Raw genomic sequence first — 14,788 nt, 5'->3', positions numbered from 1 at the left:
TTCACCGCCTATCCAAAACTAGTGTTCTTTGACCTCTTCTATTCACCGTCTATCCAAAACTAGTGTTCTTTGACCTCTCCTATTCACCACCTATCCAAAACTAGTGTTCTTTGACCTCTCTTATTCACCGCCTATTCAAAACTAGTGCTCTTTGACCTCTCCTATTCACCGCCTATCCAAAACTAGTGTTCTTTGACCTCTCCTATTCACCACCTATCCAAAACTAGTGTTCTTTGACCTCTCCTATTCACCGCCTATCCAAAACTAGTGTTGTTTGACCTCTCCTATTCACCGCCTATCCAAAACTAGTGTTCTTTGACCTCTCCTATTCACCACCTATTCAAAACTAGTGCTCTTTGACCTCTCCTATTCACCGCTTTTTCAAAAATAGTGTTCTTTGACTTCTCCTATTCACCGCCTATTCAAAACTAGTGTGCTTTGACCTCTTCTATTCACCGCTTATCCAACAGTAGTGTTCTTTGACCTCTCCTATTCACTGCCTATCCAAAACTAGTGTTCTTTGACCTCTTCTATTCACCGCCTATCCAAAACTAGTGTTCTTTGACCTCTCCTATTCACCGCCTATCCAAAACTAGTGTTGTTTGACCTCTCCTATTCACTGCCTATCCAAAACTAGTGTTCTTTGACCTCTTCTATTCACCGCCTATCCAAAACTAGTGTTCTTTGACCTCTCCTATTCACCACCTATTCAAAACTAGTGCTCTTTGACCTCTCCTATTCACCGCCTATCCAAAACTAGTGTTCTTTGATCTCTCTTATTCACCGCCTATTCAAAACTAGTGCTCTTTGACCTCTCCTATTCACCGCCTATTCAAAACTAGTGTTCTTTGACCTCTCCTATTCACCGCCTATCCAAAACTAGTGTTGTTTGACCTCTCCTATTCACCGCCTATCCAAAACTAGTGTTCTTTGACCTCTCCTATTCACCGCCTATCCAAAACTAGTGTTCTTTGACCTCTCTTATTCACCGCCTATCCAAAACTAGTGTTCTTTGACCTCTCCTATTCACCGCCTATCAAAAACTAGTGTTCTTTGACCTCTCCTATTCACCGCCTATCCAAAACTAGTGCTCTTTAGCCTCTTCTATTCACCGCCTATCCAAAACTAATGTTCTTTGACCTCTCCTATTCACCGCCTATCCAAAACTAGTATTCTTTGACCTCTTCTATTCACCGCCTATCCAAAACTAGTGTTCTTTGGCCTCTCCTATTCACCGCCTATCCAAAACTAGTGTTCTTTGACCTCTCCTATTCACCGCCTATTCAAAACTAGTGTTCTTTAGCCTCTCCTATTCACCGCCTATCCAAAACTAGTGTTCTTTGACCTCTCCTATTCACCGCCTATCCAAAAATAGTGCTCTTTGACCTCTCCTATTTACCGCCTATCCAAAACTAGTGTTGTTTGACCTCTCCTATTCACCGCCTATCCAAAACTAGTGTTCTTTGACCTCTCTTATTCACCGCTTATCCAAAACTAGTGTTCTTTGACCTCTCCTATTCACCGCCTATCCAAAACTGGTGTTTCATTGACCTCTCCTATTCACTGCCTATCCAAAACTAGTGTTCATTGACCTCTCCTATTCACCTTTCCTTATTGACAGGGTTACTCAAGACGTATCTTGGTTAAAGTTCGACCCCTCCCAACCACCGGCTCTTTACCGCTAACTGTAGACTCTATCACCGCGGTCTCAATAGGAGGTATATGCATCCGCTCCCCTTCCCACAAAGGTTTAGACAGCTATCAAGAAGATGGGCTGTCCTTACTCAGGAGCAGGTGGAATGAAGCATTAGAAAAGAGGAAACAATACCTAGATGACAAGATGCAACTTCTCGCTGCCAAAAAAGGTACTCAACTGCTGGCAAGAAGAGTTTAGTCTCGTTTTTTGTTACCTGGTACCCTTCATGTCTGATACCCTTCATGTCTGATACCCTTCATGTCTGATACCCTTCATGTCTGATACCCTTCATGCCTGGTACCCATCATGTCTGATACCCTTCATGTCTGATACATTTCATGTCTGGTGGTACCCTTCACGTCTGGTGGTACCCTTCATGCCTGGTACCCTTGGACTTGGCTGCAAGGGACACAAATTGTATGTTTGATTGTGTAATTGCTTTGTCATGCAGGTGTTGCATTTGAGCAGGCGCTTGATTGTGTAATTGCTTTGCCATGCAGGTGTTGCATTTGAGCAGATAAATAAGTTTATGTTGCAAAACATACATGTAGGTTTTTCCTTATGCAAATATGTCATTGCTATCTCAACAACTTGCTCCACTATTGCGTCTATTACCATGATTACCAATGGTTTTCTCGTTTTCACAAAGTCAATTCCTAACTCGTGAATCTCATCTTGAAGTCATTGGTTTCTGGAGACTGCTTTCTCATCTATAGACAAGACTGAATCAGATGCGGAAAGAGAAAAGAATTTAATGTCCCAATGGCTCAGACTTGCAGAGGAGAGGAACAATGTCATGCTTCCCCAACCTGGCAGTGGTGTCCCTGGAGCACCAGCTACAGGGTGAGTCAGTTTGTGCTCATTCGTTGTCTATATACATTTTCGTAACCGAGACAACGCGGAGCTTGCTGCCAGTCGGACTATTGTGTTACCGAGACTACGCGGAGCTTGCTGCCAGTCGGACTACTGTATATCATATATAGTGCACCCTCAGGACAGGATTACTCTGTTATACAATTGTTTCAACCTACAAAGGTAAACATGATGTTCTTTCACCATACAAATTCGACAAAATTCTCGCTCGAGTTTAAATTTGGCAGTCGGTGGGCCTATTACTATTACGTATGTTGAAATAACGAAGACGTCGAAATGCTGTTTACCAAAGACATTTTCACAATGCCAGAAAAAGACACGATGGCTGACTTCTCTCAGTTTAGCATTTCCCGCATGTAAAATGGTGATATTTTCCATTTAAAACCAGTAGCAAAGTTGGAGTTGCGATCCCTTCAAACAGAAGGTCAGTGGTCAGACAACTTCTTAACTTTCAACATATTAAACAACGTTCTCAAGAACAACATTCTCATTTCCCTCGCTTTCTTGGCAAATTAGGTTGATAAAGGTTTTAACTAGGTCGACTAAAAGTTAGAATGAAAATGAAGCCAGAAATTGATAGGAGCTAAAATTTTAGTGATAAAAAGTTGAAATTAAAATAGAATTAAAATATTTAGAAATGCATATCAAAACTTGGCTTCAAGTGTGTGTTTGTTTAGTGAGCCAAACTTATTTGAAGTGATTTCAAAGTTTATGTTATACATACATCTGTCTTGAAGGTCAAAACTCCCTAGGGTACGTACTGCACAGCGCATTGCAACGTTACATTTTAATGCAGATCATAACCAATAAATAAACTAAATATACTAAAGTTACTGTAGGTAACTTTGGTCACTAAGGTTAACGTACTATTTTGTTACTAATTTTTAATATGTACAGCACTTATACAAAATTTTGGTGATTTTTACCAATGGATGTTTGCATTATATAATTACTACGGTTCTATACCCCTTCGTGCAATTTTTTCGCCATACGAAGCCAACCCTGGAACAGATTGCACTGTATTGCTACTCTTCTCCTTTCTTCTGTAACTACTCATTCTTATACTATGTTCTCTTATGACTCGATTACATTTCCACCTATTATAGAGAGCCCATGTTCGGCATGGAGCATCATACGCCTGTGATCTACCTCGACCTCAATATCGAGGACATGACTCCGAGGCACGCGGGTGATGATGTGCCTATTGCCGAGTTGGCTTTTTTGGACAAAGAAATGAAAACTACATTTGTGCATTTGCCAATAGTCGCTGCAGACAATAATGTGACCTCAATTCTGACATCATGGGATTCGAGTTTACACGACTCGGTGCACCTGAATAAGCTCACTCCAGCCAATGAGCGGATATATATGATAGTCAAGGCTTCGGTTACCCTCTCTCACCCCGCCCCTCTTGAGATTACACTCAGGAAACGGATCTGCGTGAATATTTACAAACATCATAGTCTGAGCATGAAACTTCGCAAGAAAATCACCAAGACTGCCAATGTGAGTAGATAGTATATGTGTTTTGTTTATTTGTAACTACCAATCTGATTCTGCCCAGTTTTTATTATATTTAAACTTTGAGTTGAAACTTTTGTCGGTTCAAGGAAAATAATTCCCATATATAAGAACATCCCATATATAAGAACATCCCATATATAAGAACTTGCCATATATAAAAACTTGCCATATTAAAAGTGGTTGTTGTTGTTGCAAGATAACAGGTACAAAGTTGCATGATGCGTCTTTAAGGAGTCAGGACAGTCTGACTCCTAAAAGACGCATCATGAGCAACTCTAATACATCAAAGAAAGTGATAAAATACCTCTGTTAAATACAAAAATGTTAAATACAAACTGTTAAATACTTTTCCTATAGTCCTTGAGGTTAATATGAACTGTTAAATACCTTTCCTATAGTATTTATGGTTAATATGAACTGTTAAATACCTTTCCTATAGTCCTTAAGGTTAATATGAACTGTTAATAACTGTTTCTAATTTGTAGGTAAATTCAGAGCTAAGTTAAAAGGCAATCTCTGTTGTCTTTAGATTAGTCCAATTATTCATCACAGAGACATGCATAGACATCACATAAACATACATAGACATCACATAAACATACATAGACATCACATAAACATACATAGACATCACAGAGACATCCATAGACATCACAGAGACATACATAGACATCACATAAACATCACATAGACATTACATAAACATCACATACACATTACATAACATCACATAGACATTGCATAAACATCAGATAGATATCACAGAGACATACATAGACATTACATAAACATCACATAGACATCACAGAGACATGCATAGACATCACAGAGACATCCATAGACATCACAAAGACATACATAGACATCACATAAGCATACATAGACATCACAGAGGCGTGCATAAACATCACAGAGACATACATAGACATCACGGAGACATACATAGACATCACGGAGACATACATAGACATCACAGAGACATACATAGACATCACGGAGATATCCATTGACATCACGGAGACATACATAGACCGCATGTATTGAAAGAGGCTCATGCATGACTTATGATGGTAATATTTACAGACGATGGGTGCTACACAGAATGCTGTAGGAAGATTACTCCATGTACAGGACACTCTTTCTACGAGCTCTATTCTCTATGACATTGTATCTAACATTCCAAAGGTTAGCTCGTGTAGAAGGTGTTTCTCCGCTCCAACCATTGTCCAACTTTAGCTTGAGGGATTCTTTCCCTTTCCTTCCAAATCATTTCATTCCTCGAAGAGCAGCTTGTATTATGAAATGTTCATTCAAAGAATTGTGCATTTTCTCCAATGTATGGGAAGGCAAATGTAAGATCTACTAAGTATCAAGTTTGCATTTTATTCCCTATCTAAAAGTGATAAAAAGCAGGTGAAGTTTAGATTATGCTATATGTATGCGTTGGTTTGTTTTTGTATCTAAAGATTGGGTTACTTGTTTACAAAAGTTTCTGTGATTCTATTTTATATATATCACATACATGCATATATTTTACTAGACAGTTTGTCATGGTGGATATCTGGACTTGAGATAAGGGGAAAGTCTCTGACCTTCATGCTGTAGTATATGTATTCAGGCTTGTGTATCCTGTAGGCCTCAGAAGAGGTATATGTTATGATTCTAGGCTATTGTGATGTATTCAGGTTTGTGTATCCGGTAGGCTTCAGAAGAGTTGGAAGACAGGGAAACCATGGCGAAGCTTGCTGCCTCAGGTTTTGAGACTCAAGGCAGCTGTGAAGACGTCGATGGAGAATCTTACATTGACAAATACATCAAAAGTGTCGCTGCAGTTGAGAGCATCATAACTTTAGACAGGCTTGGACAGGTAGTTTATAGCTTTTGAAAAGTGAGCTCAATTATAGGCTTAAAGGTAGATAGTCTTACTTTAGACAGGTCTAAGCATGTGCTTTTTACATATCCCATAGCTTGATTAGCTTAGCATGCGTTTTAAAAAGATGATAAACAAATACCATTGTAACGGTGTTAAAAGCCTAGTGTCACTGGAATAGAGGGATTCAACGTCCGAAGAATCTTATCTTTTGGTAAGTTGTACATATTATTATTTTAGCACTAGAATAATGCGCGAGTAATAAAAATCTTTGAACGGAAAACTTATTTTCATTTAACATGTAACGATAGTTGCCGTTCTAACTTTCAAACTTCATATCATTAAAAAAGTGTTTTGTGCAGTTTAATAAAATTAGGAAAAAATGATAAAACAACTGTAAAGGTTTTCAAACTTTTTTAAACAATTGTAACTTTCAAACTTCATATCATGAGGAAAATATTTTGTGCAGGTCATATTGCTTTAAAAAAAAATAAAACTATAAAAGTGCTTAAATGAAAATGTGAAATAATTAGCAAGTAATATATATAATAGCTGAACTAAGTCGGTTTTTGTACGATTACAATAAAAGATGATTCGGCAATGATACAATTAATACAAACTGAGAAAACAAAATAAAAATCCTAAATATGTAGAAAAAATTGTAAACAATTCCTGCATATAATGGCGTGCACTTGTGCACTATATGAGTACGGTATAAACACGGTTGGAAGTGGTTAAGCGTGTGTTTTGGAAGATTGCGGTTATAATCACCGGGATTGCGGTTGTAATCAAATACAGCAAGCAGCGAGCTTTTATTTGATTCAAGATTTTAATAGCTATAGCTGGACATACACAGACACACATAAACTTTGAGAACTATATGCATAGATAAAAGATATACATGTATATATATAGATGTAGAGTTGTATGTTTAGGCAAAGCTCTAACTGCTATTAAAATCTTAGTCAAGTTTATATACAGAATGTTTATTACTTCTGAAATCTGCTTTACGTAGTTCAACAGTCATATGTTTGAGTAGGTATGCAGATGCTGTGTACCAGTGAAGTGGGTCTACCAATTACAGTGGATGTAGTCCAGGGTTGGCATAGTATTTCCCATGGCAGTTATTACCGCCGGTTTATACACCGGTTTTTACCGCCCCGGGAAAAACTCATTTTTGTCCAAAAGTAGGAAAAAGCGGGAAAAACTAAAAAAACCTCTTTTTTGACAAGTTGACTAATGCTTAAGCAAAAAATAACAATACACTTATACCATTAGCTGTCATAGAGCTTCTTTATGGCTCTTTAATAGTATACAGGCTAAGAAAGCGCATAACCTTTATAATTGGTTTATTTACTAAATATTGAATGAAAAGACCAGATAACATGATAATATGCGTTTATTTACATATATTAAATATTAATATTGAATGAAAAGCAAAATTGATATGTGTGAAACATGACAGTAAGCATAATACAACAATTAGAAAATAATTTAAAAACGAAAACACATGAAGATAATGCCACAGAGTGGAGACCGGTGAACTGAACAAACGGATCAGAGTATTGAGAATTGATTGTCTAAGAAAAGTTAATCCTCGTATTCGGCCGAATCATATCCTAAAGAAATTGTTTTTAGGTTTTGGTAGCAAGCTACCAGCTTGGACGCTTTCTCCACTCCAAGCCTGTTGCCCAGCTTGGTCTGTACCAAGGAAAAAGTGCTAAACAATACACGTCAAAACAGTTCTATTATTGGAGCTGTAAAAGGCTTATTTAACGTTGGCCCGTATCTTGGGTGTTGATTTTTTCTAATTTTTCCCACTTTTTAACACTATTTTATTTCCATTGCTATTGATTGATATAAATATGGAGTCACACAACTAATTGTTTAGTCCAATTTTCAATTTTTATTAAATTTCATTGTTTAACAAAATAGTTGGATAAAATTTTTTAGAGAAAATATTTCCCAGTTGCCGGTTTTTACCAGTTTTTCCCGGTTTTTACCAGTTTTTCCCGAGAAAAATGCCAACCCTTGGGATGTACACTGTAATTGGTAGACTCTCTTCACAGCCCAAAAGTGATGGTAACTCCTCACTAAATAGTGTGATAAAAAATACTGCAAGTAATTGCACATAGCAATGAAACAAAATACTGCAGGTAATAATTGCACATGGCAATAAAAAAAATACTGCAGGTAATTGTACATGGCAATAAAACAAAATACTGCAGGTAATTGTACATGGCAATACAACAAAATACTGCAGGTAATTGTACATAGCAATAAAACAAAATACTGCAGGTAATTGTTCATGGCAATAAAACAAAATACTGCAAGTAATTGTACATTGCAATAAAATACTGCAGGTAATTGTACATGGCAATAAAACAAGAGCTTAGCGCCAAATCTGTACCATAACTAGGTGAATGCCCTGCGTTGCTCAGGTAATAAAAGATGTTTTTACACAGAAAATTTACTTTTAATCAACATATACAACATTTACCATTCTAACTTTTAAATGAAGGTGTTTGTTCATTTCTGTTTACTGTGTTTATTTCTGTGTATTGTGGTTATTCCTGTGTATTGTGGTTGTTCCTGTGTAATTCATACTATATCGGCTGCAGTGCCTACCACGGCACTATACTGATTGCAATCGTCTTGTTGGCCATGTGAGTTTAAGCATTTCCGTTCATGTATGGATACCACTTTTTGTTCTGGTATGTGTTTAGCGTGAAGCCATGAAAGGTTGGCAGGTGTAATAAGTACATGTATATGCACAATTAATTCCATAGTATAGCCACCGGGACAGAATAGTATATCCTTCATTTTTTTGACGTCATCAATTCGTCTGCACATGCGCTCGTTTGCGGAAACGCAACCATATTTGTAGACAAACGATTGTCATTCTTGTTCATTTTACGTTATTGAATAGTATTTTTAGTATTATTTTGATATTATTATATATTCTAGTATATATTATATTGGGATTCTCTGGAAAAGGTGTTCAGCGTTGCTATACAAAATTGCGAACAACAGCGTCGTTCGCGAAAATTAATTGCAGATGCTTCGTGTTTTCAATGGTAAATGCTTTCTTCGAAGATGGCGTAATACGATAAAATGGCGTCACGAAAAACGAAGGATTGGATAAATGCTTGTCTGTAGAACTGATGGTTCTGAGTTCAAATTCAGTGCAAAGCGAATTTTTTAATCCTTAAACTTTATCACTATAACTGGGCACTGTCATTCCCTGTCTGTCCAGCTATAGCTATTAAAATCTAGGAATGGCAGATCTGCTTCGTATTGGTTTAAAACCCAAGAAGATTGCAACTGCAAGTTTGTAAACACCCGCGTCTAACCACAGGCTACCAAGTTCTTATTTCATTCGTTCTCACCGTGTACTGAATACCCTTATGATAAGTTTGTAAACACGCGCGTCTAACCATAGGCTACCAAGTTCTTATTTCATTCGTTCTCACCTTGTGCTGAATACCCTTATGATAAGTTTGTAAACACGCGCGTCTAACCACAGGCTACCAAGTTCTTATTTCATTCGTTCTCACCTTTTACTGAATACCCTTATGATAAGTTTGTAAACACGCGCGTCTAACCATAGGCTACCAAGTTCTTATTTCATTCGTTCTCACCTTGTACTGAATACCCTTATGATAAGTTTGTAAACACGCGCGTCTAACCACAGGCTACCAAGGTCTTATTTCATTCGTTCTCACCTTGTGCTGAATACCCTTATGATAAGTTTGTAAACACGCGCGTCTAACCACAGGCTACCAAGTTCTTATTTCATTCGTTCTCACCTTGTACTGAATACCCTTATGATAAGTTTGTAAACACGCGCGTCTAACCACAGGCTACCAAGTTCTTATTTCATTCGTTCTCACCTTGTACTGAATACCCTTATGATAAGTTTGTAAACACGCGCGTCTAACCACAGGCTACCAAGTTCTTATTTCATTCGTTCTCACCTTGTACTGAATACCCTTATGATAAGTTTGTAAACACACGCGTCTAACCACAGGCTACCAAGTTCTTATTTCATTCGTTCTCCCCTTTTACTGAATACCCTTATGATACCCTAGGACACTTATATTTCGCTAGTATTTAGTTTCGTGAGTAGCTCGCAGACTAAAATTTTGGAGCAACTTAATTTCGCAGCTCTAATGAGTGCGAAAATATAGTGGTGTGAAAATAAATGCAGTGGAACAAACATAATTAGATTCCTCAGGTTCAGTTCACCGATAAAAAAAATTGCGACTAGGTTGTAATTGTGAACCGCAGGTAGAATGGTGTTGGCAAGGTCGATAATGCAATTTGATCGCTTGCTGCCATTTGTTTCTTGGACTATCAACAGGCCCGTTTTCACTGGGGCAGCTAGCTGGCCGGCTGAGCCGCCCTAACTTTTTGGGAATTTTTTACAGTAAGTGCAGTCCAACTCGGATAACTCGCCCTCGGATAAAATGTAACATTTTATCTCAAACACAAGGTCAACTCAAACGGATTTGTTTGGTCAATTCCAACGCAATGATAAATTCCTTCAGATAACTCGACCTCAACATCATTTATTCGAAAAGTTATTTGCCCAACGGCCATGGACGCGGTTTTTATCGCTGTGGAATATCACTTCATTCCAAGTCATAGAGACAAACCTCAACTTCTAGTAGTTCTTAGGCATCATTATTATCATCATCAGAGGCAAAATATTTTTGTTAATGACTTTTATAAAAGTTTGCAGAAGATTAAGTTTTATCAAACACCCGCTTGGCCATGTCCCATCGAAAACGTAAAAGCCTCCGAATGAACTTAAAATAAAATCCGCAAAATTGATCTTTGTTAAAACGCTCAAAAGAAAAGGATGTCTTTTTCTGAGCGTTTTAACTGCGGTCATGTTTTGCCTATTTTAATTTAAAAACGTCTCGTCAGTCACATCACTTAAAACAAAACAAATCTCAAAAACTTACAAGTTATTGAAGAGGTGTCAGTGGTGAATCCAAACCTTTCCAGAGCCATGCTGCTTGTGTAGTACTGCGAGTGTCAGTGCATGTGTCTTATTTTCTTTCAACACACGGTGCTCACTGCATTGATTGATGTCTCCAGCAAACGATAATCTACTAATTCGTGTGCATTGACATCAAATTCCTATCATTATAAATCATTCTTAATGGGAAAATAATCATAATTAATTGCAAAATAATAACGTAATAAATTTTGATAGTCAAATTATTTTGTTGGTTTATATTTTAACGATGCTATAGTGGTCGTTAAAAACGTTAAAATAAATGTCGTTATAAAATTCCATTCTACAGTATCAATGAACAAAGCTATTTAGTTTCGCTTTGTCGCTCGTTTGTTATGATAGTTTAGTTTCGCACATGAAACTTTCGCGAGAGGATGACACCGCGAAAACGCGAAAGTTAGATGCCGCGAATACATAAGTGTCCTAGGGTAAGTTTGTAAACACGCGCGTCTAACCACAGGCTACCAAGTTCTTATTTCATTCGTTCTCACCCTGTACTGAATACCCTTTTCACGATTGCACACACTAAATTATTAATGAATACTGTGCGCCTACAATTAATAGAATGCCCCTGTTACAAGATTTGTCCCCCTAACTCTATGAAACATGATGCTTTTTTGTCCTCACCATACTAGGGCGAATTTGTTTGTCGTCATACGATATCAACAAAAATTTCTTTCGAAATTAAAATTTGGCTGTTGGCGTACTGATTACGACGAAATAACAATAATTTTGATATGTAATTTACCGAAATTCTTCCCACAACGCCTGAAAGAGATAAACGTTCTTCACTATTTCAGCGTTGTTAGTTGAAAATGAATTCGAAAACAGATAAGGGATAAAATTTTAGTTTGAAAGTTTAGTAAAATACATACTAAAACTTCCTTAAAGTATGTGTTTAGTAAGCTAAACTCATTTAAGTTAGATTCAATGTTCATCTTAGACGTCAGTCTCGAAGGTAAGAACTCCCCACAGTACGTACTGCACGTAGTACATTGTAATGTTATATTTTATTGCAGATCATAACCACTAAATATACTAAAGTTACCGTAGGTAACTATAATTACGAAGGTTAACATATTGTTTTATTACTAATTGTTAATATGTGCAGCACGTATATAAAGTTTTGATGATTTTTACCAGGCGTTTGCATTAGATAATTACTATGGGTGTCTATACCACTATATGATATCTTCACCTTATCATGCCAACACAAAAATGAATTAAAATCGTGATTCATAAATAAATCATACAAAATAATATTTTCATGTAATCGTAGCAAAACAGATTTTATTTAGCCATTACTTGGTAAATATTTCAGATTTACATTCAAACACATTTACAATTTTATTTTTCCTAATTTATTTCAACAAAACACTTCTTTCATGATATGAAATTTAAAAGTTACAGTTTGAAAAGTTTGAAAACCTTTACAGTTGTTTTATTTTTTCTTTTAATTCCTTTCAACTGCACAAAATACTTTTCTCATATGAAGTTTGAAAGTTAGAATGGTAACTGTTGTTGTATGTTAAACAAAAATAAATTTTCTGTGAAAAGATTTTTTATTACTTGGGCAACACTGGGCATTCAGTAGTCTATATATATATTAATCTCTGTCTGTCGTTCGTGTGTCTAGCTACAGTGATAAAGTTTTATCAATGACAAATCACTTTCGTATAAGATTGGAACTCACGACACTCCAATCGCAAGTAAAAACCGGTTTACACCGGTTTTTACTACACCAGGAAAAACTCATTCTTGTCCAAAAGTAGGAAAAAGCGGGAAAAACTAAAAAAACATTTTTTTTGACAAGTTGACTAATGATTAAGCAAAAAATAACAATACACTTATACCATTAGCTGTCATAGAGCTTCTTTATGGCTCTTTAATAGTATACAGGCTAAGAAAGCGCATAACCTTTGTAATTGGTTTATTTACTAAATATTGAATGAAAAGACCAGATAACATGATAATATGCGTTTATTTACATATATTAAATAGTAATATTGAATGAAAAGCAAAATTGATGTGTGAAACATGACAGTAAGCATAATACAACAATTAGAAAATAATTGAACAACGAAAACACATGAAGATAATGCCACAAAGTGGAGACCGTGAACTGAACAAACGGATTAGAGTATTGAGAATTGATTGTCTAAGAGAAGTTAATCCTCGTATTCGGCCGAAACATACCCTAAAGAAATTGTTTTTAGGTTTTGATATCAAGCTAGTAGTTTGGATGCTTTCTCCACTCCAAGCCTGTTGCGGAACTTGTTCTGCACTAAGGAAAAAGTGCTAAAACTGTAAAAGGCTCATCATTATTTAACGTTGCCCATATCTTGGGGGTTGATTTTTTCTAATTTTCCCCACTTTTATTTCCATTGCTATTGATTGATATAAATATGGAGTCACACAACTAATTGTTTTTGTCTGATTTTCAATTCTTATGAAATTTATCATTGTTTAGCAAAATATTTGGATAAAAAATTCTGGCGTTTTAATATTTCCCAGTTGTTCCCAGTTTTTACCAGTTTTTCCCACTGCCCTGGGAAAAACAGTTTTTCCTGGGAAAAATGCCAACCCTGACACTAGGGCTTATTTGTTTTCCACCATACGATATCGACAAAAAGTTCTCTTGAAATTAAAATCTGGCGGTCGGTGTACTGATTACGACGAAATAATGATAATAGCAATATACTACTCGCCAAAATCCCTGTCACAACGCGTAAAAGAGATATACGGTGCTCACTATCTCAGTTGAGCGTTATTCATTATTAGTTAAAGCAACAATGAATTAGAAAACAGATAGAGATAAAAATTAAGCCTATGACAAAGTTGAAGTTTAGTTCAGTAAAATACATATTAACACTTGGCTTTGAGTGTGTGTTTTCATGTGTAAGTTAAATTTGATGTTTATGTTATACGTCTGTCATGATGTATATATGTTATACGTTTATCATGACGTATATATATATATATATATATATGTTATACGTCTGTCATGACATATATATGTTATACGTCTGTCATGATGTATATATATTATACGTCTGTCATGACATATATATGTTATACGTTTATCATGACGTATATATATATGTTATACATCTGTCATGACATATATATGTTATACGTTTATCATGACATATATATGTTATACGTCTGTCATGATGTATATATATTATACGTCTGTCATGACATATATATGTTATACGTCTGTCATGATGTATATATATTATACGTCTGTCATGACATATATATGTCATGACAGACGTATTGACAATATGTATATGCCACGGTATGTACTGCATGCAGTACATTGTAATGTTCCATTTTCTTGCAGATCATAACCACTAAATACACTAAAGTTACTGTAGGTAACTTAGTTATTAAAGTTAACATATATAGTTTTGTTGCTATATTTTAATATGCACAGTAAGTATATAAAATTTTAAAGGTTTTTACTTGGGGGTGTTTGCATTAAATAATTACTATGGGGTTCTACACCACTCTATACGATATTTTCACTTTACGATGCCAACACTGAATTGTATTAAAATCATATAGTTGTATACCAAATTATTTTTTATTGTAATCGTAGCAAAACAGTATTTAGCCATTACTTGCTAATTATTTAATATTTCCCATTTAAACACCTTCACAGTTCTATTTTTTCTCTTAATTTATTTAAACTGCACAAAACGCTTTTCTATATGTATTTTGAAAGTTAGAATGGTAACTGTTTTTATATGTTGAACAAACATAAATCCTGTACAAAAACTTTATTACCCGCTGG

The 14,788-nt window shown here is 35.9% G+C and overlaps 1 protein-coding gene across 4 annotated transcripts in view; it reads left to right on the top strand.

Moving 5' to 3' along the window:
• Positions 1-14,788, top strand: part of LOC137388862 (kinesin-like protein KIF13A) — a 136,948-nt gene that overhangs the window by 91,558 nt on the left and 30,602 nt on the right. For all 4 annotated transcript variants that reach the window (XM_068075331.1, XM_068075330.1, XM_068075329.1 and 1 more), the window contains 5 exons: positions 1,622-1,865; positions 2,413-2,539; positions 3,676-4,075; positions 5,177-5,278; positions 5,796-5,960. In XM_068075331.1, coding sequence (XP_067931432.1) covers positions 1,622-1,865; positions 2,413-2,539; positions 3,676-4,075; positions 5,177-5,278; positions 5,796-5,960 — 1,038 coding nt within the window. The remainder of the gene's footprint in view (positions 1-1,621; positions 1,866-2,412; positions 2,540-3,675; positions 4,076-5,176; positions 5,279-5,795; positions 5,961-14,788) is intronic.

This window comes from Watersipora subatra, chromosome 2, assembly GCF_963576615.1.
Source record: "Watersipora subatra chromosome 2, tzWatSuba1.1, whole genome shotgun sequence".
Taxonomy (NCBI): Eukaryota; Metazoa; Bryozoa; class Gymnolaemata; order Cheilostomatida; family Watersiporidae; genus Watersipora; species Watersipora subatra.
Note: the sequence above shows the minus strand (reverse complement) of the source record. Positions and strands in the feature narration are given on the sequence as shown.